This window comes from Lethenteron reissneri, chromosome 15, assembly GCF_015708825.2.
Source record: "Lethenteron reissneri isolate LAM-NWPU_2019-01 chromosome 15, ASM1570882v1, whole genome shotgun sequence".
NCBI lineage: Eukaryota > Metazoa > Chordata > Hyperoartia > Petromyzontiformes > Petromyzontidae > Lethenteron > Lethenteron reissneri.
This window is the reverse complement of record NC_083793.1, coordinates 5,355,615-5,382,530: the sequence shown is the minus strand read 5'-3', so window position 1 is coordinate 5,382,530 and position 26,916 is coordinate 5,355,615. Positions and strand designations below refer to the sequence as shown.

At 46.3% G+C, this 26,916-nt stretch overlaps 1 protein-coding gene across 1 annotated transcript in view; it reads right to left on the bottom strand.

Annotated features, from left to right (window-relative positions):
• The window catches only part of LOC133342620 (microphthalmia-associated transcription factor-like), an 80,947-nt gene extending 55,107 nt beyond the window's left edge, over positions 1–25,840 (bottom strand). The window contains exon 1 of the mRNA XM_061551886.1: positions 25,682–25,840. Coding sequence (XP_061407870.1) covers positions 25,682–25,710 — 29 coding nt within the window. The 5' untranslated portion in view covers positions 25,711–25,840. The remainder of the gene's footprint in view (positions 1–25,681) is intronic.
• Positions 25,841–26,916: the final 1,076 nt, after the last annotated feature.

Here is a 26,916-nt window from a genome sequence, read left to right as displayed (position 1 = left end):
CACATACGTGTTGAGTGAAGTCGGTTCATTTTAAATTTCAGACAAACGCCGCCGGAAGTGCTTTCGGCGTTCAAAACTGTGCACTGAAAGTGCAGATTTCGTATATTCCAACGGAACTCCCTTTGTGTGTTGTTCACCCTTTGTTGGTGTTGTTGTTGTTGCAAGCGGCAGAAATGTTCCGTTGAAAAGAGAATGTACGGCAAGCGCGGAGTAAAGAGACAGTGGAGGAACTGCCCGTCATTATCTTGCTGTAACAGAAGAACAAATGGGAGCGATATTTTCCGAGGAATGTGTGAAGTGGTATTTGTCGTGAGCATACGCGCCAACCCCTATTCACTGCCTACCTCATTACAGACCAATTCAGACCGTATTAGTCACCCCGTGCCCCTTATACATTTCAACGTTCATCCTATAAGGGGCCGTCCATAAATGACGTCACGCACCTGGGGGGGGGGTCAGACATTTGTGACGATGTGTGACGATGGGGGGGGTTTGAGAAATGTGACGTCACATCAATATGCGAAACTTTAAATAAATATAGACAACACGTTCTATTTAATTAAATAGACTTTTTAATAAACGTTTTCTCCAACATCAGAGTGCAGCGCCATATTAAATACGCACTACAATGACAATAGTTTAAAACGGTTTTGCAGATTTTGATGTGACGTCACATTTCTCACCCCCCCCCCCCCCCATCGTCACACATCGTCACAAATGTCTGACCGCCCCCACCCCCCTAGGTGCGTGACGTCATTTATGGACGGCCCCTAATTGTTGTCCTTTAAGCACTCTTCTTTTTGGCCGCACCTCTGACGTGTAACGTGTTCCGTTGTTTTTTTATCCTTTATATTAAGTTCACTTTCTTGCTTGCTTGCTTGCGTGCTTGCTTAGGACCGTGAAAATCTTTCGGTCGTTTTTTAACCCACTTCCCGTGATCCAATCGAGCTGACATTTTGCACACAGACTCGTTGTGCGAGATAATTAATGTTCGTGAATTTTTTTTTCCAAAATTTTTACACTGTTTAGGGAAAACAAATTAAATATTTAATTACCAATTGCTTAATATTGGCAGGCAATCATCTGACCCATAGGTGGCAGCCATCTCAAGCCAGATGACGAGAGAACTCTAGCCGCCACGCATATAAAGGATTTATAGTGAAAAACTTTGTTTTTACGGGTTAATTTTTTCCTCTCACGCTCCTCCGTATGACTCGCGTTGTTGTTATTCTTTGTTCTGTGCTCACGATGCACCGCAGATCCCACTTGCAAACCAGCTGGGTGACTGTTGCGAGATGGGACTTTCCACGTAACAAAAAAACATTGATTGATTTATTTGTAAGCAGTTTTGACTGTTTTAATACGTACATTCGAGGCCCTGGTTTAAGGAAGTCTCGAAGACGGCATCCATTTAAACTGAATCGAACGCCTGTTCAATGTCTACCAAAACCGGAAATTACCGTACTATAGCTACCATTAATTTGGTCTCGTTTCTAGTCTAATTCATAGTACGTATGTGGTAAACGATTGAAGAACGTGGGCTGAAGATAAATATGAGCGAAACAAAAAGACATGGTACGCTTTCAGTGAACAATCAAATATATATAAACATTCTGGAGGGGCACAATTAGAATAAACATGGACAGATTATGTATACCTAAGCCACTGGCTAAAGGAAGACTGGCACTGTACGCGATATAGAGCAACCATCACTCTATACCGTCAGACCGTATAGAGTGACGGTCAATGTGACCACACGCTTTCAGATGCGCTTCTACGGCCGTCTGGAACGTTCTTCCTTCTGATATTAGGACGCCACTGAAGCTATGAACTTTTTAATCTCGATTGAAAACTCATTTGTTTAGAACTGATTGTTTTGTGTTTGAGTTGGTTGTCCTTCCCCCCGCACCTCCGATTATTATCACGGTTGGCTACGTGCGGTGTGAAAGAAGATCAACATACATAGATAGAGTGCTCACAAAAGCCAGTGGGCTAGGAGTGCAGGACACGTCACTGGCAGTGATAATGGTCAACGCATTCCAGAGGGCGACCACCGCAGAGATGGAGCGATGAGCTGAGCTCCCGTGCAGCGGCGAGCTGGATCTAAACTAAACTGTGTTTTATTTCACCAGGTAAGGCCCACTGAGCTATGTAGCTCTTTTTCAGAAGCGACCTGGCCACAAATTATCGCCCAACGAAGTGGCTCATCACGTGGACATTTATAGCAGCCATCGTGGCACAACGGGACCACGAGGGAGGGCTATGATGTTGGGAGGCCCTCATCCAGCAGTGGATAAATCGTGGGTGCTGAATATTATTACGACACCAAAATTACTACGGATAAACACAAATGATGCAACAGTATACATCAAATTACCCGAGTAAAGGGATGCGATATTTTACAAGTGACACAGACACTCCAAAGATGCATCTATGATTTCCACGAAACCAGCTACAATGCTCTTTGTTTTTTTCGGTAAGGTCACGTAGGTGAAAAGAGAAAACATTAAATCACGACGTTTCGAAGGCAACACAAGCCACCATCACAGCAAAAATCACTGCACGGTGCCTCCTGAAGACGGAGGCTTGTGTTGCCTTCGAAACGTCGTGATTTAATTTATTTGTTTTCTTTTTTAACCTACGTGACTTTACCGAAAAAACCAAAGAGTATGGATCCTTGCAGTCACGAAAGCTTCAAATCTAGAATCAGCTACAATGCGTTTAGAATACATAACGAGACCAAGGCATATACACGTGGGGTTTTAATACTTAATAAATAATAAAATGTCGTGTAAGACGTTGGTAAAGGATGGTACATCTCTCTTTTTTTAAAACAAGTGCCGATAATCCTAGACTCTCGATCAAAGGCAGGAATGCAAGCCTCTAATGCTGTCCACTCACGTGCCCACCACCGAACTAATGAAGTGAAACGTCAAAGGGACCACCAGCATTGATGCGTCGTTCTATTCTTGCGCGTGGAAGCATGTTTCAGGAGCTAACTGCCAACGTTCATTTAGTTTTTTTCCATTTCGCCTCCATTGACGGAGTGCAGACTGCAGCGGTCTACAATGCAGTCTGTAGTTTGGGTTGCCTGGCCACAATCGTAGCACCTGTGGCTCGCCTTTAATGTTCCACCCACGAAGGGAGATGTGCGCATTGCCGTGTTGATGTTCTTACGCGGTCGATGGTTACACCGGTGCCTTTGAGGAGGAATGTCAAAGCCAGGAGGTGCGGCGATGTCTGGGGTCTGGAATGAGCAGGTGGTTTATTCTGGACGTTTTTGTCGTTCCACTCTGTTCGCCCGCCAGCGTCCTTCCAGATCTGGGTGAGATTCTAGGACGGTGACAGCGCGATCGCAGACGGGGAAACGGGATTCATACTCTTAGTTCTTTAGGTAAAGTCACAATGAAGATTTGCTGCAGCAAATCTGGCTGTGACGGTCCCACCTGATGACAGAGACTTGTGTTGCCTCTGAAACGTCGTGATTTTTATTGTTTTATTTTTATTAATTTTTATTTCATTTTTTACCTACGTGACTTCACCGAAAGAACTAAGAGTATGAATCCTTGCAGTCACGAAAGCTTCAAATCTAGGGGGAAAGGGACTTGCGTTGGCGTCGATGGGCTATGCACCCACACGGGGGTTTACCAAATCATCGCTTTGTATTTAGTCAATTCGCTTACCAAAAACGAGTGAATGACAATTCAGCTCTGAGTATTGAGTTGACACGTGATAGACTTAGAAAACATCAACATGGTATTTTTCAAACATATCATTAGGAAGTCCACGTTTCTTTTGAGTAGAGTCTCAAACCTGCCACTGCATTTTACAGATCAGTGTCAAATTTCATAACTACACAGGGCGATCCATGTACAGATACTCTACTGATTTCTAATGGCCCTCTTACTTTCTTCTCAACCCATGCATATTGCAAAGCGCTATGTTGGACAAAGTCTGTCAAGAGTGTTGTTAAAATATGCAACGCTTGCACTAAGATTAGTGGAAGACGCGTAGCGACTTTGGTAACAATGCTATATTATCCTCCCTATAATATATCCATATTATTTGAGTGGGGAATCTGTAAATGGATCGCTATACAAACGAGGTACAACGAATGTATTTAATTAATCCTAAGCAGCAGCAGCACATTGCAACCTGTTCAGCATTAATGGTCACCCCACCATGTATACATGCCCACAGTATGCTTTCAAACACGGTCTCCTATGGGGTCCATTACACACGCACAATGCAACAATTCACTGATTAGAATCAACTGCTAAGACCAATGCACACACATCAAATCATCGCATGAGGAAATCGATTACCGAATATTAAAAAAATATTACATTCGTGCACAGCCCTTTATCATTTCACTAAGGGATGAAGTCCTCTCCCTGCCGTGTTAGTGGGGGCTGTTTGACCATATTTCACCACACTGCCCAGTGTGTGTTGATGGGTGGGCCCAGAGCCGGCTCAGCCACTAAGCGACCCTTGCAATTGCAAAGGGCCCCGTGGCCAGCAGAGGGCCCCCTAGAGTCACTGCTAGCTAGTGGGTGAAAAAAATCATACATCAAAGGGGCCTCCAACCAAATTTTGCTTAGGGCCCCCAAAGGTCTAGGGCCGGTTCTGGGTGGGCCCCAAGACCAGCTCACTTATCGCTCGTCACTGACATTAGGCGTTGAACGGAATCGAAATGGGGTTACTGGGTTCAGAGCACCATGCGCCAACGACTGTACCACGGCTCAGTCCAAACGCTAATATTTGTGCAAATGAAAGTGCATGCCAATGATACGTTGTTTCTATGTAGACTAACGGAGTGCACACATCTGTACCAAACGAGGCAGAAAAAGTGACGAACAATATGACCGAGTCAGTAAAGTTAGGCTAAGGAAGAAATTGATTCCTCAGGCATCTCACAGTCCCAAATCATGACAAGACTGTGGATTGACCAATGTGACTGAAACATGTCACGCTCGTGTTCAGCAGAGGGCGATATACATTTGCAAGTGGACTACCCTGCCGTAAAGGGCCCGTCAGACCGTGTCCTGTGTTGATGGACATCTCAGCCCCTGCCACGAAACTCGTATTACTCAACATGACACAACATCCGCACATCGAAAGTACTTCACGTGTGGGCACTTTCGCAAATCAATCAACCCCACAGTCAAAACGTTGAAGTCATCCTCGTAAAAATAGACGGGATATCATTTTGAATGTGATTCGCGTACAGTTTTTCAAAATCCGGATGATTGAAGTAATGGGCCGTCCATAAATGACGTCACGCGATTTTGGACGATTTTTGCCCCCCCCCCCCCTCTTCGTCACACTGGGTCACAAAAAGTCAGACATCTCCTCAAATATGACGTCACAAAGCTCTGCCCCCCCCCCAACAAAACCCCCATAAAACATGCTTCAAATCGCTTTAAACTATTGTCATTGTAGTGCGTATTTAATGTGGCGCTGCACTCTGATGTTGTAGGAGAACACATTTATTAAAAAGTCTATTTAATTAAGTAGAACGTGTTGTCTATATTTATTTAAAGTTGCGCATTTTGATGTGACGTCACATTTCTCAAACCCCCCCTCCCCCCCCTCGTCACACATCGTCACAAATGTCTGACCCCCCCCCCCCCGCAGGTGCGTGACGTCATTTATGGACGGCCCTTAACGAGACAATAGGTTTGAAGCAACCTGACTGCACAATCAGCACCATCCCAGTGTGGATGAATAGTCAGTTTGTCTATGTAAGTCTGACACCTTGGTATTTTACAAAAATTTCTCCCATTAACAAAAAAAGGTGGACAAATCATTTTCGCTTATATACGGATGACAGTCCTAAATGGTTGGAGACACTACGTCCAAGTAAAACAACGGCGAATTCGTGCAACGATTACCCAAAGCTACGAAGCGTGAATTATGCGTCAGAAATTGTGGAACTGCCCATATCGTTCTCATGGGACTTTATCAAATATACTAACAAAGGATATGCACTTTTAACTGTGAATTCGTCATACATAATTGACAATAGGATACTATATAGCACGGCAGGGGTTTTCGGCAATCAAGGATGGCCCAGATAGCATGGGATTCGTCTTGACTTAAGGCACCACGTAGAGCCACTGGTGGATTTTAAGGGATTTAAATGTGGCCCACAGGATTAACCCCTTCAATGCCATCATTCCAGACACACAATTTTTTGCAAGGCCAACAGATTGATAGCACGTGGCTTATTTGTGCGGTGTAAAAATAAAACCTTCCCACATATACATTAAGTGGAGGTACAGGTAAGGAGGCTTTTGTTGAAACAAAGCCAAAGATCCCCCGTGTAACCTTAACAGGCTGTTGGGGCAAGGGCTGTTAGCGATACGTCCGACCGCCTTTTTCCTCCTAGTGGCCATGCTTACAACTTTTCACCGGGTAGTCATTTGAGGCTGAGTCGACCTAGGGGAGACCCAAGACCGGTTCAAATAATCGTCACTGGTGTTGGCCACGAGTGAGAATCGAACTCGGTCGCCCAGGTTCGTAATGTGTGCGCTAACCGCAACACATTTTTTGTGAAAATACATTTGAACACATACAGATGTGCACACGCCAAGCAAAAAAAAACCTTTCAATAGTTTTTGGGGGTGGAACCACGAATTAACTTGCTGACTAAAACCAATTCTCTCCTCTCGCAACACACAATATTGATCGCATGTGTGAGAACGGCATCGTCGTCCGTCAATTCGTTAAAGTTGCACGTCAAAGTTCCTCTTAATTCCAGCAGCCAACAAAGGCGGCTCCGTAAAAGGGTTTATCGCCTCCTCACGCGACGACGCCGATCGCGCAATTGCAACAAAAGACAACGGGAAGATCTCGACACGATTCGTGCTAAATAAAATATTTTTAAAAAACATCTCTTGCAGCTGTCGCTCAGGCAGGCGAAGTGGAGCTGCAGCGATGGGGACACATTTTTGTTGAGCGGTGTGTTTTTCTCTCTTTTTTTTTGTTCAAGGAAGAAAAACTCTCTGCTCGCCGAGTTCGTCTGCTGCGTATGATTTTGCTGGAGCGGTCACACCTGATGACGGATGCTTGTGTTGCTTCCAAAACGTCGTGATTTAATTTAGTTGTTTTCTTATTTTTATTTTATTTTGTTTTCACCTACGTGACTTGACCGAAAACACCAAAGAGTATGAATCATTGCAGTCACGAAAACTTCAAATCTACAGCGGAGACACTTTGACCCTTTGGTGATTGCCTCTGTGGTTCACGTAATGGACACATGCGCATAAATGTTTTGTTTGCTAAAGTAATACCCAAAGTGTGGCGTAGGGCAGGCGGGGTCCTGATCCCTAAGGAGAAGGATGCAGTGAACATCAGCCAATTCCGCCCAATCTCCTTACTGAATGTCGAGGGTAAAATCTTCTTTAGGATCATTGCCCAGAGGATGGCCGAGTACCTGCAAAGGAATGCGTACGTCGATACATCTGTACAGAAGGCAGGAATATCAGGGTTCTCTGGCTGCTTGGAACATTCCAGCATGATCTGGCACCAGATCCAAATGGCCAAGGTGGAGAAAAGGGACCTCCATGTAGTCTTCCTCGACCTCGCCAATGCATTTGACTCTGTGCTCCATGAACTCCTGTGGTCTGCCTTCAGATTTTTCTACATACCGGACACCATCACAACCCTGGTGAAGTCGTACTTTCAGGATCTGCAGTTCTGCTTCACCACCTCAGATTTCACCACCTCATGGCAATGCCTGAATGTAGGTATAATGGCGGGATGTACCATTTCTCCATTGGCATTCATAATGGCAATGGAGGTTATCATCAGATCCTCAAAATGGGTTGCTGGTGGACAGCGAGTCGACTCTGGTTTTCGCCTCCCTCCACTCAGAGCCTACATGGACGACATTACAACATTGACCACCACTGTCCCATGCATCAGGATACTGCTCAGAAAACTCGAGGAGAACATCAGCTGGGCCCGTATGAAGATTAAACCATCCAAGTCACGCAGCATCTCGATTGTGAAGGGAGTACTCTGTGACCTGAAATTCTTCATCGGAGATGACCAAATCCCAACAGTGTCTGAGCAGCCGGTAAAAAGCCTTGGAAGGTGGTATGATGCAAGCCTGAAGGACAAAGACCAGGTGCAACAGCTGCGCAAAGACATCAGTAGTAGCCTACAGTCCATCGACAACACCCAGCTACCTGGAAAGTTAAAGGCCTGGTGTCTGCAGTTTGGTCTCCTACCCCGGGTGTTGTGGCCCCTAGCAGTGTATGAGGTTCCAATCTCAACAGTGGAGAAGATGGAAAGAGGAGCCACGAGCTACTTAAAGAAGTGGCTCGGAGTTCCACGATGCCTTACCACCATAGGCCTCTATGGAGATGGTGTCCTCAAGCTGCCCCTCACCAGTCTAACCGAGGAATTCAAGTGTGCAAAAACCAGGCTCCAGATGACACTGAATGAATCTCGAGACCCAGTGGTGAGCAACAACGCGCCGACCTTGGCAACTGGGCGCAAATGGAGGCCAGGAAAAGCAGTCCAGGAGGCAACAGCAGCCCTCAGACATGCTGACATTGTGGGTCATGTTCAGCAAGGGAGAGGAGGCCTTGGGCTAACTAGCCGTGCTGCTTGGAGTAAGGCCACTGCACCAGAGCGGCGGAAGATGGTAGTGCAGGAAGTACGCCATCAGGAGGAGGCTGCAAGGTGGGCCAAGGCAGTCTCTCTTGCCAAACAAGGACAGTGGACTCGATGGGACAGTGTGGAGAAGAGGAAGATCAGCTGGAAGGATCTGTGGGCCATGGAAGCGAGGCGGTTGAGCTTTTCCATCAGAGCAACATATGACATCCTTCCAACACCAGTTAATCTTCACCAATGGTATGGTGAAGATCCGGACTGTGCCCTCTGTTCCATGCCAGCCAACCTCAGGCACATTCTTACAGGGTGTAAAACAAGCCTCACCCAAGGACGCTACACTTGGCGTCACAACCAAGTCCTTAAAAACCTTGCGTCCGCCCTGGAGGACAAGCGAGCTGCCACCAACTCCCTACCACCCCCAGCAGCATCACACCCCTTATGGACGACCTTTGTCCGCGAAGGGGCTAAACCACCGAAGAGCGGCTCTACACCAATAGAGCGAGACCAGCTGCGCTTGGCCCACGACTGGAAAATGCTAGCTGACATTGGCCGGCAACTTGTGTTTCCTCCGGAGATCGCAACCACCACCCTAAGACCTGACATGGTGCTCTGGTCCCGTTCGCTCAAGAAGGTCTTCATCATTGAGCTCACAGTACCCTGGGAGGACTCAGTAGATGAGGCTTATGAGCGAAAACATCTGCGCTATGCCGATCTAGCTGCCGAAGCACGGCATCATGGCTGGAACACAGAAGTCCGACCAGTGGAGGTGGGCTGCAGAGGTTTTGTGGCAACATCTACAACCAGACTGCTTAGAGACCTGGGAATGAAGAGCCAGAGCCAGCGTTCGGCAATCAAAGCTGTATCGGAGGCGGCAGAAGGCAGCAGTCAGTGGCTCTGGAAGAAGAGGAAAGACCCCAGCTGGGCCCCAAAGTGAGAGGGCCAGGAGGTATGCAGTCAACAATGACTGCATACCTCCTGGCCCTTGACTCAGGGAGGAGGACGCCCCTGCCATGCATAGTCCCATGGGATGTTGGCTACCAACAACAAGGCAACTCCTATGACTAATTGGGAATGGGACGCAAGCCTAGGATTGATCACCCTGTCGCTGGCCGCCTTTGGGGAGGGTGTATAGTATGAAAGGCCGAAACACCCTAGAAACCAAAGGGTCACTACTGACGATGCGCTCCCCAAATTTCACCAGGCTCACTGTTCATGAACTCTTGGAAGTGCTTGCACAAAGGATAGTAACATCTCATCCTGTGTTCTTTGGAATCTGATGGAAGTGAACGCTCGTGAAGGTGACAGTTGGGCAAAACATGTTATTGGGCGAACATATTTTTCGTCATTGGCCATTATTCACAACTGAAAAATTTATGAAGGAGGTGATTAGTTTAGATTGTTTTGGTTTGTGCAGAATCACCATCGCAGTCCTTTATAGAGTCCAAACGTCGCCCCTCCCTTGCTTTGACATTCCTCGAAGACACCGCTGGAACCATCAGTGGCATCAGAACATCAACAGGCCAACACGCACATCTCCGATAATTGGTTCTTTACCCTTCTATCTAGCAACAAAACTGACACCTTTTTTGAAAGGAGTCATGTTTTGCATAGATCGCAATACCTGCAGTCATAATACAAACAAAAGAACATAACTCTGATAATGTGCACTGTCCTTGAAGTTGATTGGTCCACACCAGAGACAGCTTTCCTTCGAGCCTAGTCTCATATGGGTTGGACCAGATGACGCCAAAATGCGCACAACTCAAGGACAATGCACCATCAGAGTATGAGAGCTCGGGGCAAGCATCTACACTATGGGGACCTCATTTGCCAGTAAAAATATGATAACGCACATCTCCTTCATGAAAAGAAAAGTTAAAGACACAATCCACAGTGCGATTGTGGCCATGAAACCCAAGCAGACCATACAGTAAACCATTGCCGTCTGCCATCCTTCGACACAGGAATAGCAACACCACACGAACTCTCTCCTGAAGCTCTCTCATCGTGGCTAGCAAATGTCGACATTGACATTTAGCTTCTGAGCACACAGCCATATGCGAGAATAGAATGGTCCTCTAACTTTCAGTTTTTATTAAATTAATAAAAATGATTTATTCTTTTATAAAAGAATGAATGATTTATTATTTTATTTCTATTATTACTTTTATTAATTTAAATGTTATTTTTGAATCAAGTATGAATTCTTGCAGTCACGAAAGCTTCAAATCCATAAAGCTGATGTTCATTGCTCCATCTCTCTGGTGGCTGTCCTCTCAAGCCTTCCTCTTTCTGCCTCTTGTGGTAATTGCGAGCATGCATGCACTCACGCTTCCCGACACACTTTGCAGATTTTGTTCCATTTGCTTGGCCAGTCCTACTGGGTAGGTGTTTAGGTGACCACGATGAACGGCTCTTAGACGTTGTCTTAGGGCTGTACTGCACCGTGTACCGGGGAGCCGCAGCGCTACGAGCCCGGCCACCAGGGGCGGTTTCTTCATTAGGGCGATTGGGCGACGCACCACCAATGTCATTGAACCACAGAGTCACGCTAGCCGTCACTGTCAGCCTCTGGATATAGTCCAATCAGCGTCATGTCACGTTCTGTGGAGTACCGCCTCTTTTTGGGCGATTTCACTCCGGCTGAGCATCGCCCTGAGTGGCCCCATAGACTTACATTGAAAGATGTTTTTTTTCGACCGGGGGGTGCTGCAATGCATTCTCTATGACTTCCGGGAGGGCTCGCCCTAACGTGCTTACGTCATCATACGTGGTTACGTCATCATACGTAAGCACGTTTCATCCAACAATATAATTTATCGCCACCGAGTGGAATCTTTAATAAAATAAACTTGAGTGGTTTGTTTTAATAGTGAGTATAGAAACAAACAAGACGTATTGTAAGAGTCACTTTATTTTTCATTAATATTAAAGAAGTGAAGTTGCCTTTACATGCTTAAGCTGTTAATTTATCCATTGCATGGGTGGACCTTATCCTTATCAATCATCCAGACATTTGCCCCCCCTGAGAGATTTTGCAGGAGCCGCCACTGCCGGCCACCCGAGTTCGATTCCCGCTCACGGCCTACAAAAGTGACGATTGTTCGAGCCGTTCCTGGGCTTCCCCCAGGTCGACTCAGCCTCAAATGAGTACCTAGTGAGGTGTTTAAAGATCACCGCTAGGCAGATAAAGGCGACCGGCAATGGCGCTGGCCATCCACCTAGTCGTGTGCCGGCCTTCATAGGTGCTCGCTAACAGCACTGGCTCCTACGGTCTATGAAGGCTATACGGGGTATCTTTGTCTTTGTACCGTGTACTGTTTGGCACAATGTCCGACGTTTCGCTCCACGTGGGGCGGGGGGGGGGGGGACTTCTTCAGGAACTGAAATTAACATCTCGTTTTCTCCCTCGTGTGTACTGCATTCTTAACAACAACAGGAAAACTCCCAGCACATTAATCAATAACAATACCCTAAGAGAGATGATGTTATAGAGACGACGTTTGCGACAATTGCCCTTCTCCATAGCACAACCTTACCCACATAGCACCCGCGATTCCTCGGGACGACGCAAACCTCTGCAACTGCCCCCCTCCCAAATATAAAAGTCAAACTCTGCCTATGCTAAAAAGTAACCTTTTGTATTCGTTTTTATTTTAATGTCACAGTGTTTTTGACAAATGTGTCGAGTTTTTTTCCTTAATTTTGCACCACTGCAAGCACAGCAGCAGCAGCACGATCACAACACAATGTGTCACTTACCGCACGAGGCTGTCTGCTGCTGCTACTGCATCTGTTGGTGTTGCCGGTTCCTGATGCCGAGTGGATCAGCGACAACACAAACAGTGTCCGTGTCTCTGATTTCATAGATCACAGCTGGAAATTTCCAGTGATTAAAAACTTTGTTTACCCTTGCGGCACATTCCCAAACTGCTGTTTTACAAGGCAGCGTTCACGGTAAACATGGTGAGTCTTTTTTTAAATTATTATTTGCGCATCTGCATGGCTACAACACAGTCCCTAATATTTCACTAGACGCCTAACATTCCCGGCTTTATCAGCTCACGCTAATATTTACCAAACAGTTTGGCTTCAGACAGAACACACTGAGAATGCAAGACACTGCAGACAAGTGACGAAAAAATGTCAAAAGGTGGTAAACAGACAACAGGGAACTTGTTTTACAATGACCTTGAAAGTCATTCGATTGCAAAGATTTGAGCGCAAAGTACAAAAGAACAAAACAACGTTGTTATTTAACGCTTGAGGGACATCCTACAATTTTCATTAAACATAGCATTAGAAAATCACGTAAAGAAATTAATCGTCACATTGACGGAGTGGTGGTGCATTTGTTAACACACACTGTGATATGACCTGAGTTCCATTCCTACCCACGGCTAACACCAGTGTCGAGTGAGATCAGTGGCCCACTTCACCAGCGAGCACTGCCCAGCATGGTGAAATATGCTATGAGACCTCCTTTACCAGTGGCAAAATATAGTAGTAGGTTTTTACCCTTTTAACTGGTACAAAATCTGACACCTTTATACAAGGCATCATGTTTGCAATAACCTCAACACAAGAAGTCAAAATGCAAACAAAAAGAAACAACTCTGATGATGATAATGATATGCACTGTCCTTGAAGTTGATTGGTCCACACCCGAGACAGCTTTCTTTAGAGCCTAGTCTCCATTGGTGTTGGACCTTTTAGCGTCATCTGGTCCAACACCAATGGAGACTAGGCTATAAAGAAAGCTACCTAGGGTGTGGACCAATCAACTTCAAGGACAGTGCATATCATTATCATCATCAGAGTTGTTTCTTTTTGTTTGCATTTTGACTTCTTGTGTTGAGGTTATTGCAAACATGATGCCTTGTATAAAGGTGTCAGATTTTGTACCAGTTAAAAGGGTAAAACCCTATTACTATGGTGAAATATGGTCAAACAAACCCCACGACTGAGAAGGCACGGAGTGACCTTCATCCGTGGATTGTGACAAAGGGCTGAAATTGTATTATTGATGACCGGATGAGACAGTGCAGATGCCACGTGGATTGAAGCGTCGCAAGACCATGAGAGATGGGCAATGGTTTGAAAAGGCCTTTGTCCAATTGTTCCTAGATCATGGCTGATGATGATGGGGGTGGCACAGCGCTTAGGGCACTTGACTCACAATTGGAAGGATGTGAGTTCCAATCCCATTCAGGGGCTGACTTAGCCATTGTTGCCTTCCAGGATAGATAAAGTAAGTACCACATTGGGGGAAGTTCGGAGTGGTCGTCCTGTGTAGTGACTCCCACCCGCCATGGGAATGTGGAATTTCCACAACTGGATCAGGGTTGAAACAGGAATGATTCCCACATTCATTTGAGTGGAACCTTTTTGACTTTTTGTGTTAACTTGATGCATAATAAGTTATGAAAACTCATTCATAAAAATATTTTAAAATACATTTCAGTATTTCTAACGACATTTCGCATATTCTTCTTAGAATTTACAAACAATGGATATGGAATTTCAAATGTTTATAAAATCTCACAAAATAATGTCATACACCCCTAGTATTAAATTTTATATTCCGAGTATTTTGATATGATACTCATAAAACTTATATTTGGAACTGTTCTTTATCAACTGACAAACTTACAGCCAACTTATGAATCTTGGGAAATTTACATTCTTGCGTTGTCGTTAAAAAAAAACTATTTAAAGCCCAAATATAAATAAGCGATACTGTGAAAACGCAGGGCTAGGTCAGCAAGACCTAATCACTTCTTTCTAACTCGTAGAATATAAGCTGCTGCACGCTGCGTATCAAAGTTCAACGCGTTCCCCACTCATTCATTTTAAACGGAGACAACCCGTTTACCTGTGGCCAATTAATCCACATGGTAGAAGTTCTGGACCGTGTCATACAAACTGCTCTAAGTGCTAGATATATATAAAAACACACACAGGGTGGTTTCCATTCACAGACGCGTGCGAGGGAGCGGTCGAGGTGCCGGGCACTAGCGGCACGTGGACGCTCGCGCTCGCTGTCCTCGCCGTGCAAACCCCGCGGCGTCATCCCCAAGCCCCATTGGCATGCGAGCGAATGGGGCATCCGCCTCTGCCCGGCGGAGGCTTAGTAAACATGGTGTTGATATCAACGTTTTGATGACATTACAAAAACAATCCCGGAGGCAAAATAGCCGTTCCATCCTTAGGGAGGGGGGGGGGGGGACCCTGGCTGCTTGCCATTGTCACAAGCAGGGTTTACATTTCTGGGCCGAGCTCCAGAATTACTATATATTAAGCAGTGGGTTCACAATGCAGGGCAGTAACCACTCATGCTTGGTGCAGCAACCCACAATGCCCAGCGTGGGGAAGTATGGAGTTCTTCACAGATTCCAATGTCATCCCAGATGTAAAATACACAATAGACAATGAAACTGGCCAAACTTTCGACGTAGGTCCCTCGAGACTCAGCGAGACTTTCCTGACGAAGTCGATCACGTTACGAGAAGGGGTGGAGCGGTGGCGCAGTGGCTGCGAAGCTGGTGACCTGAGTTCGATTTACGGCAACGGTTGCCATTGGCGAGTGAAAGCCGGGCCAGTCCTAGCTCCCACTTCACCAACCGACCTCCACGGCGAAGTACGATCAAGCAAACACCCATGACCGACACAGCATCGAGAAGACTTCATCCAGCAGTTATATTGACAAAGGGCTGTCATTTTTTTTTGTTAAGTGCACAGATGTCGAGAGTGAGGCCAAGAGGTGTTCAAGAATAACATCATCGATGTTTCCTGGAAAATGTATCTGCTGCTGGCAGGCACCGTAACCCACTGGCCTGGGCCCAATTCAACACTCGTCCTTGGCCAGGTCGACTCAACCTGAGATGCATTCCCCGGCACGACACGCGCTGCTAGAGAAGGCGGGGGGAGGGGTGGAACACGGAGACGAGGCAGAGGCACTGCCCGGTCATTATTTCCCTGCGCGTACCCTGGACATGATGAAAGCGCACCGTGAGTTGGGCAGCACGGGACACTGAGGCCCTTCTGTGTGTGGTGGACAGAGTTGCCACCCTTTTCCACAGACGATAATCACCCGGGCATATCTGCCAAGTCGACCTGGGCCTATCGAAACTGTGCAGGCGTACTGTACAGAAAGTTGGACAACAATAACGGTAGCAGATCTCTGGAACTAGTCAATTCCTGCCACCCGGGCACAAATGTCGATTGTCAGACTGTCCGCGTCGCACCGGGAGAGGTAGCAAGCCTACTCCTGGCCCCCCTTTTTCACCTGGCCCACACTGTTCAGCATGGTGAAGTATGCCCAAACAACCCCCGTGACTGATGTGTCATGAGGAGACCCCCATTCGGCATTGGATCGACAAAAGACTGGCGATGATTTTTTTTATTCATTACCATCGACTGAATATAACGTACCCCCACAGTAATACGAAGAAATAATTGCTTCAAAACCATGCACTCGCGATGCGTATTTGAAACGTCGGTTTAATCGCGGGTGGGTGAACTCGGAAAGGAATCCAGAATCAAGGCCGTTGTGGCCTTAGAGCTCGAATTCATACACCCAGAATCATAATCTTCATCTATTTCAAAGTCGAAGCGTCAGCAGTTTACTGCCCCCATCTCCCGTTTAGGAGCACTGAGCCAGTGGTGGGAATTCCACCTTCCTATGGCAGGAGTGAGTCTACACACAAAGGGGATTGACAGAGGGCTGTCCTATCCATAGGCTGCCCCATGGATAGGAGAGCCTATGGTGGAGAAGTCAACAGTGGTGAAGTGAATAATCCCTTCTCAGAGGGATGATGATGGTGGGCTGAGTCAACCAGGATTTGATTGCAAGATGCTCACTCTGGTGCTGAGCCATTAGGCTGCATTACAATACAAACATTAAAAGCACACATAATCCATCCAGCCACCTCAGCATGCTTGAATAAGCATAAAAGGTGCCTTCCAAAAATGTGCTTTCTGAGTTAATATATTGCATTGAGCCAATGTTGGGTTAATACTGGCCAACATTCTGCCAGTGAGTATGCTTGTTATCAGGGTTCAACAGATGGCTGATCGCAAACATTGTTTGGCATTCTTGACTATTGTTGCAGAATACTTCAGTTGTACAAGATGGTACAGCACTGATGACAACGATAAACGTACTTTCAAAGCCTCTGTCCGCATATCTCACTTCTCTACTGTGTAGATATTGGGCAGCGGCAGCATAGCGGTTCACACGCTGAGCTATGGACCCCATGACCTGGGTTGATTCCTGGCCTTGGCGAGTGATAAGTGAATTGGTCCTGTACCCAGAAACTCCATCCACCCACGCTGACCAGCATAGTGAAGTGTAATCAAATCTTCCCATGGGCGAAGAGGTCTTCATCCAGCAGTAGATTGACAAAGTCTGTAAATTAGTATGATTAGGTGCATATGTTTTTTTTAAAAGAAAATTTAACTGGATCATGTATCTGGATGAGTGGCAGTATGTCGCTTGCAATTGTAAGGTTGTGAGGTTCAAAATCCAGGTTGGAAGTCAACTCAGCCCTCCATTCGCTCCAGGGTTTGCACAGTTAGTCTTTCAATCTTTCCGTTTGGCTGAAAAACCAAATCAATCAACATATTTGGCCACGTGAGAGCTTCATTTGATTGGCTCTGTCGGGTGCTGGAGGGTTATAGTCATAACTGAGTAACGTCATACCTAGACGGTCTAACTGAAAATAAACTAACGACTTAAAATATGTTGACACCCCTGTATTTAATTCTACTTGTACGCTTTCGATTGACGCTGGGATGCATCAGCAGCAATGCCCTGAGCATCAGATGTTGTTTGTCCGACGTAGTCATTTGCTTTGCTAAATTTGCACCTCTGATATTCACATCGTGCCAGACGAGCACTCAGAGCCAAGCTAAAAATGGACTGGGAGGTAAAAAAAAGTTGTTAGTCTCGGTCAACCGTGGGGTTCTCAGACCCAGATAAGCAATCACCATTTGACAGTGGCAACCAGCGGGGGCTTTGACTGCGTTGGCAGATCTTGTGTGAAGCACCGAGGGATCCCCTGAAACTTCCTTGTTCCAAAGCAAACGCAGACAACATTACATATTTTACAGTGTGGAGGTTTACTGAGTTAACTTAAGACCCACGGTTATTCTCACGGTACCATTATTCTGACTTCCTGGATTTAGAGCTGGCTTTCCGGACCGTGTCCTGAAGAGGCTTGACGCAGTTTCAAGCGACATGTTGTATCTAATAGCGAAATATGTTTGGAGAATTGTACTTTGGGGCCGTCCATAAATTACGTCACACGATTTTGGACGATTTTTGACCCCCCTCCCCTCGTCACACGGCGTCACAAAAAGTTAGACTCCCCCTTCAAATATGACGTCACAAAGCTCTGCCCCCCCCCCTAAAATAAAACATGCTTCAAATCGCTTTAAACTATTGTCATTGTAGTGCGTGTTTAATGTGCCGCTGCACTCTGATGTTGTAGGAGAAAACATTTATTAAAAAGTCTATTTAATTAAGTAGAACGTGTTGTCTATATTTATTTAAAGTTGCGCATTTTGATGTGACGCCACATTTCTCAAACATCCCCCCCTCGTCACACATCGTCACAAATGTCTGACCCCCCCCCCCACCCCCTAGGTGCGTGACGTCATTTATGGACGGCCCCTTAAGCTTACCGGAGAGTGCACTGATATAATACCTGGCCTGTTAAATGCTTTGTACACGTGAGCATTTAATTTGTTTGTCTATGTCGGGCAGTGGAGGGTCATCACGACACACATTTGCCAAGACCATTATGTAACCGAACCCCAACTATCTCTTGCGAATTAAAACCCATTGTCAATCCACTCATGGATGAAGGCCTCCCGAAGTTTGTTGTCCTTCCCTGCACCTCAAAATAGCACGGTTGCCTACGTACGGTGCGAAAGAAGTTCAACATACACACTGATTTGAGTGACAGGCTTGCGTGTGGTGGGGTGAAGCTTGGGCACTCTCACCTTTTCTGGTCATCGTGGAAGAGCGGGCAAAATACCCCCCAAGATGGGTTTTTCTTGAACCCCCCCCCCCCCCCCCCCTCTAGTGAAGGCCCTTCCGCCTGCAGTGCCGTGAGCAAGCAATTGCAGGGCTGCTTCTTGACCTTTCTTAATTCTTATTCTTGGTTCTTTCGGTAAAGTCACGTAGAAGAGAAATAATGAAATAATAAAAATTACAAATAATAAAATACAATTCTCACGACGTTTCGGCCACAACGCAAGCAGCCGTCCTCAGGTGAAGAAACAGAGCTGCCGGAAAGACAGCATCCTAATGAACACTGCTACGCTTGGCAGCGTATTTTAAGCTGGGTGAGAGGAGGAGAGCGCCTTGACAAAAAATGTTTTATTTTATTATTTTATTATTTCCCTTCTCCGTGACTTTACCGAAAGAACCAAGAATATGAATCCCTGCAGTCACGAAAGCTTGAAATCGAAACTTTCTCAATTCTCTTCAGTAATTCCATGGTACATCGCATAGGACATCGCAGGGATTCATTCGATGGGAGTCTTAATTGTAACCACGGTCGGGGCACCTTCCCGTAGCTGTCACGGTTGACAAAGCGAACAATGCGTTGGCAACTGCGGCCCAACGTCCAAAGTGAGGGCTCAGCTGGCGCCAACAGCGCATAGCCCTGTGGCAGCAAAAAACTGTCTTTCAAGCTGAATGGGCACTCTGGACTAATTGTCTGCCGTGGCTGCAGGATGTGGCTGTTGGTAAACAGCCTGCGACGGTGAAAAAATAAGGAAAATGCCAACGCACGTTGTCCAGCTAAACAACAACGGAGAAGAGGTACCTCTGGTTTTGGTGACCGTGTGTGCCACTGCTTTTGGGTAATTCAATGACCAAATATGCAAGTCACACTTGGGTTCCTTTAATTCACCAGACACATTTCTATCTACGCTTTGTGCAGCCGTGCAGTGACAATGGAAACGTGACGTGTGTTAAAATAAAGTCCCGGTCTCAAAAAAGGTGGTCACAGATCGTGGCACCGAAGCAGTCACGCACACAGTGCCACCTCTTTTTTGTAATCTGCTGGACTGCAAGTGTTGCACAGTTGATAATGGACTGTCTAGATCAGCTCTGAAGAGTGCCGTGGCTCTGTTGTAATCGTCTTCCTATTGGCTTTCACAGCCTGTGATTCCTGCCGAGAAACTCAGGGTTTCGTGGTTGCCCTGGTGTCCTTTCTGGTTGCATCACGTGCCGTTCGATATGATGTCCGACATTTCGCCGCACGGCACTGGGAGCTTCTTCAGCCTTTCAGTTCCGCGTTGGAGATATTAGATTCAACCGATTTGGTATTTTCTAGTGCTCTTCACGTCCTCAAGAAGCTCGCAGCACACGTGGAGTGAAGCTTCAGACATCGTTTCGGACAATAACAAGGGCACAACCCTGGAAAACTCATCACAGAAAGCCAGAGGGAAAAGTGTTTGAAAAAATAAAGATACCACCGCGGTTACCGAGTCATAAAAACGTTTCTGCATCAAGGGGTTTTAAGATGAGCCATGTACAACACTGTCACGTTGTACTACTTCAATTTCATATACATATATAAATACAATACTACAGTAAAAATTCACAAAGTAAACGGGAACATACCCACACCCACAAAGATAAAGATCCCCCGTATAGCCTTAACCAGGCTGTTGAGGCAAGTGCTGTTAGCGAGCACCGATTATGGCCGGCATAGCACATGAGGGGATGGGTAACCAGCACCACCTTTGTCTCCCCAGTGCTGATGCTTAAACACCGCACCAGGTACTCTTTTAAGGCTGACTCAACCTAGGGGAGCCCTATGTATGGTTCCGATATTCGTCACCGGTGTTGGCCATGAGCGGAAATCAAACACGAATCGCCAGGTTCGTAGCGCAGCGCGCTAACCGCTACACTACCGCTCCCCACTACACACAAGACAAAGATCCCCCGTATAGCCTTAACAGACTGCAGGGGCAAGTGCTGTTAGCGAGCACCTTTGAAGGCCGTAACGGTACACGAGCGGGTGGGTGGCCAGCACCACGCCTTTGTCTCCCCAGTGACGCACCATATACTATTTTGAGGCTGAGTGGACCTAGGAGAGGCCCAGTACCGGTCCAGATAATCGTCACTGGTGTTGGCCGTGAGCAGAAATCGAACCCGGGTCGCCGGGTTCATAGCACAGCGTGCTAACCGCTCCCCACTACACACACGTGCACATGTACACAAACAGTTATACTGATACTCGTGTGTCATCTTCGCAACACACCTTTACACACAAATACATGGAGAGCACACACAGGGCCCCATTAGAGTGTTTTCCAATGAGTCCTCTCATGGGATGTTTTTAAATCCACGGTGCGTCTTTGTAATTGCTGACACTAGGCTGCAATTTGTATGGAGCCCTTCAGCGTCCTGGCTCGCATTTTGACTTCACCAACTTCTAAGAACGGGAAGAGAGTGGCAGAAGGAAGGGGTGCGTCTGTCAGTAGTCATTATGAAACCGACTTTCCTTCTGATTGGAGATAATGCTGCTGTGGGAGGCCGGTTTGATGCAAAGCAACTTCTCTCTGTCGAGCTCAATTTTTTACCTCGGGGGGGGGGGGGGGGGGGATCTGCACGAGCTCAAAGCTGCTTGCTCGATAGGAGAAAACATCTCCCTTGTGTTTCGATTTAAAGCTTTCGTGACTGCAGGGATTCATCTTCTTGGTTCTTTCGGTAAAGTCACTGTCTCCTCGACAGACCTGTTCTCCACCTGAGGACGGCTACTTGCGTTGTGGCCAAAACGTCGTGAGAATTATTTTATTATGTTTTATTTTTATTATTTTATTATTTCAATCCTACGTGACTTTACCGAAAGAACCAAGAAGATCTCCCTTGTAGTCCACACCACCCGCCTGGCGCGGAGGCATCACGTTGGGTGACCCCAGAGCCGGCCCAGCCACTTAGCGACCCTTGCAATTGCAAAGGGCCCCGTGGCCAGCAGAGGGCCCCCTAGAGTCACTGCTAGCTCGTGGGTGAAAAAAAAATCATACATCAAAGGGGCCTCCAACCAAATTTTGCTTAGGGCCCCCAAAGGTCTAGGGCCGGTTCTGGGTGACCCCTTTTTTGGACCCTGGAGCACGATCATAAATCGACCGGCGGTGATCACTCCAGCCTCAAACACGGCTTGACCACATTACATACCACGCAGAGTGGGCGGGCCAGTCCCGGAACATCAAGATGTTAAATACGGCCTTACACAGACGCTTAAAAAACCATACATTTAATCTATTTTTTTTGGTCAATAAATATTAATGTTATGGGTCTCAGGGTGGGGAGGAGGGGGTTGCCCCCCCCCCCATCACCCCTGTTGCATTTGCCATTAGTGCCACGCGCCACTGCGTTGTGGTAATATTTGGGCACTGTTGATGTATGGCTCACCCAAGGGCCTATGCGGTGGGCAGCATAGGGCAGTGGCGAAACGTCTATTGTCGTACCATACTCCTACATTCATGCCCTCTGGCATTATCAACCTTCACTGATTAGCATGGAGAAGTATGGCCACATAACCATTGAAACCTGCCCAGAGTGGGGAGGTCCTCATCGTGAAGTGAAATGACCAAGGTCTGTGCATGTGCCTTCTCCAATGTTGCAGCTATTAAAATTTGTATACAATCCATAATGTATTCTTTGTTTTTTTCGGTGAATCCATAATGTAATTGGATATTCGTACAGGTTTTGGGCCAACAACATTGAACAGCGACTAGAGGAAGACTGGCCGTCACATATAAGTCCCGTCTAAAAGCTGCAATTTGAATTGGAACTCCTAACACTGCGTGTATTGGAATAACCTCCGTCCAACAACCACCACCATGTAACCTTCATATCGGTAGACCTGACACTACCGGGACATGCCGTCCCCATTACAGCACCCAGCATTTCCAGCCAACTTGGCCGTACACAACAGCTGTCTCAGCCAGCACACAGCAGAGCGTCTGCTAAACGGATCGTTGTGATGAGTTCTGCCAAACACTTTGGCACCACCCACCCGCCCGCCACCCCCTGCTGCTGCCCCCTCTTCACGACGGCTTCCAGCTCGTGGGCAGCTCACTCGAGTCACCCAATGTGGTGTTGAATTCATCACACGAACTCCGGTCATCCTCGCAGCGGCTTTCGGCTCGCAATCGAACGATGACGGTCACCCCATCGAGCGCTTTCTTCGGCCGTCTGGAACGCTCTTCCTTCCGATATTAAGAAGCCACCGGCGCTATTCGATTTTGCATCTAGAGTCAAAGCTAATTTCTTTAGAACTTTTTTTGTGTTTCGTTTATCCTTCCCCCACACCACGGTTGCATATGTACGGCACGAAAGAAGTTCAATGTACATACATTCAAGTGACCGTCAGCTGGCACTTAATCGTTCACACAAAACTTACTGGTCAGCCAAATGCCGAGCCGCCTAGAGAGCCATGTCTTAGCAGCACATTTCTAGAGAGGGCTCATATTAGATAACAGCCCATGGAATAGATACCGCAAAACTACTTCTGAGATCCCTTCAAGTTGCCACTTGTCCACACATCAGGAGGCTACACTTTCCCAACCACCCCGCCTCGCGTGACGGTCATGCAGATATTTCATATTCTCAGCACTGGAATTTAACCAGATTTAATTCAGACCCAAATTTCAGGTTTATTTTGTGTAGTCACACGTGACTATGCTGACCATTGAAAAGGAATATCCCTCTTGTGCCACTGGACACTCACGAACTTATGAAGGATACAAATAAACGAATTCACCGTACACTCCCTGCCTGCCCATCTCTATTTCTTATCCACAAGTGTGTGGATAATTATTAAAGCTCATCTTGTTGTTATCATGTTGTTACTTTACTCTCTGACCACTTTATAAGCATAACTACCAAATACGGTAGAGTAAACGGTATCTTGGGAACCCATAAAACTTATACAGGCTACGTATCCATCATCATCATGATCATCATCATCAGCCATGATCAATCCACTGCTGAATAAAAGCTTCTCCAAGCATTTGCCATCTCCCGTGATCCTGTGATGTAAAATCCACCTCGCACTTGTACACGAGCTGATTTAAAGAACTGTAATCATATGTTGCAACACGTATGAAGGAGGTGCATGCGGCATTTGCATTCTGATATTAAAATCCCCACGTGGTGGTGTATGAACTGTGCAGCATTTGCTTGCATGACACAAACCCCGTGTTTACGATGCACTCAGCACCACACAATGGAAAGCCAACCGCGTCCATACAATTGTGCGAGTGCTTTAGCAAGCTTGGAAAAATCGTTCCTAGATTGAAAGTAGATTGTAGTGACTGCAATATTAAATGTGGTGTACGTATGTGACACAATACAGCCGTTTGAGATGCGGTTTGCATATGGATACTATGTACAGGCTAGTGGTTTTGTGCCGTGTATATGCCCATTGTGTGGTGATAGTGCTGCATTGGCGGTGGTGCACCACCACAATGAACAAACCCCAACACATACGTCGATAACTCTGCCTTACAACGAAAAATAAACCACAACGCTCGCTCTTCATCGCACATGAAGAAGGGCCATTGTCTAAAACGTCGCCTATAATATACTTATACAGGTAGGAACATCAAGTTCCACACTGCCCACCAGGGATTAGTTGTCTGTCGTGCATAGCCCCTCCCACACATGTAGTACGCTCCCGGATTGGTTGAAGTGCGTCACGTGACCGCGAACTTTCTGTCGTGCACGAATGCGCTGTCCAACCAAGTGCCTTACCTGCCCACTCCGAAGGAACGTGTTTTGATTTTAATGCCACAATGTTATCGTTGAATGTTGAGGGTTTGTTGTTGTTGTTAATATATGCCGATGAGTTAATCATTCGGAATGTTTCCAATCTCATCACATCTCAGAAAAAGAGCACGCAGACCACTCGGATGGAGGACCGCCATAGATGAATCAGGTGCTATAGGCTGCTGCGGTGCTACCATTGTGAGCGGAGTGCAACAAAATGCATTGTTGTACTCTACCGAGCTCCAATGACTATGCTCTCGGCCTTCACCAACACACACTGACCGGCGTGGTGAAGTATGATAAAAAATATATATATAATGATCCACATGGGTTGTGGGGAGGCCCTCATCCAGCAGTGGATTGACAAAGGGCTGTACGGGCAGATACAGACCTTGACTCTTTTTAGAGAGAAAACAAATCAAGTGGCACGGTGATACTGCCTGAACTCACAACGGCATTGCATTGCGTTACAATAACATCGGTAAAAATGATCAAATGCTGACGTCTTTAAAAGAGGAACGTAAAGCACGGCAGTGGACGACATTTATGTGCCAGTAAAATTGAACCCACGATTTACCAGAGCAAAACATTCGCACGCTAATTTTTGCCCTGCAGCTTGTCGTTTTGTCATGTCATCTCATAATAATAGACGAAACCACTGTAATTTGAAGATGCATTGTGTGTATAGTACACACTTTCCATTGTCATCATCCCAGCACCGAAAGAACCACAGAGTATGGATTCCTGCAGTCACGAAAGCTTCAAATCAAGATTCAAATCAAGATTACAGTATCAAGAAGCAATTACAAACCACAATTGTGTAAGCTTCGGTGTCGCCTACGTCCTCGCGATCCTGAGGGAAAACATCGATGTTGAGCAGTAACCCGGGTAAACTTTCTAATATTGGACCACAGCGCCGTTCGAAAGATCAAGCTCAACTGATTGCGCGTCTTTGCGAGAATCACAATCAAAGGCTTTCATTCGCCGCACGGCCGTTGTCGAGTGCTTTGTCATCGGCGGTGCCACTCACTCAACATTCACCAAACGTCTTAGCGAAGCCCCCCGTTCATGTTCTTGGTTCTTTCGGTAAAGTCACGTAGAAGGGAAATAATAAAATAATAAACATATTAAACAAAACTAATACAATTAAAGCCCCCCGTTGTTGATGCAGCCAAACTTAAAGAGACAAACGACAGGACAATTATCGAATAATATAAAAAAAACCTCAGCATTTCAAAGGCGTTTCGTTGGACTCACCTTTTCAGCGTCAAAGCGATATCCTTCATGCCCACGGCAGCAGGGGCAGTGCCGGCAGTGGTGGCTGGGTTCGAGCCCGGGGGCGAAGGGAATTGTCACTCGGAGAACACGGGCAGAATACAGCTGCCCTCCGAGAGCCCTCTCCGCTGACACGTTTGGCAGGCGTGCGTGCGTGCGGAAATGCACCCTTCTGGCGTAATCATGAGCTGGCTGGATCGCTGGCCACCCCCACCCCTCCTCCTCCTCCTCGATGCGTACGAGGTCCGTGCGTGTTAACACGGCGCTGCTGCTGCTGCTGCCTCCCTATTCTCTCACAGGGAGGAGGATGTTGCCGTGGCTTCGTGCTTTGCAAGATACGTGTTTTGTGTTGTGGTTCCTTTTTCCTGTTCTCGCTCCTTTATTTCTGAGCGGGTTTTTTTTTTCTTCTTCTGAATACTTTGACCACTTCCGCAAAACGTTCCCTTGCACCAGAAAATGAAGAGTGATGTATTAGGTTGACTTTTTTTTCTTAAATTTGCAAATGGCTATACATTCTAAACTTTAGATGCTCAAATTCAGACACTCGTTTGATCGATATTAATAAAGTGCGTTGCTTGACATTTTTTTTTCTTTTAATAAGAGTTTCACATTCAAAGGCGCATTATATTTTTTTATGAATTATATCAAACGTATACGCCAAATCAGCACCATACATCCATTAATGTTGGGATTGTTTTTCTAACAATGTTTTACTCCAGCATAATCTGAATGAGGCGCAATAGTGCTGCATTGATTAGCGCACTGGTACAGGTTGGTCCAGATGTATTGTGACCCCCATTAATTGACCCCTGACCTTTTTTTCCCTTTGCTTATTAATTTCAGTTTTCACACCCATTGGTATACAACATTACGTTTTAGAGGATTGAACGGGGGTCACAAGACATCGCGACCACCCTGTACTATGAAGTTCCCGGACACCATCAGTGGCATCTGAACTGGTTCCCGGACACACCTCATTCCACACCGACCAGCATGTCTAACAAAGGTCAAACAAACTCACCATGATCGACAATGTGCGGTGGAGGCCTTCAACCAGCAATTGATTAACAGAGGGTTGTGAATTATTCATACAGTAGGCTAAACACTTGGGGCAATTGCAAACTGCCAGTGTTAGTATTGTTCCTGAAAATCAGGATAGAACAGTGATTTCATAATTGGATTTTTTTTTATTTTGCATCATAGTTGCTAAATCATTT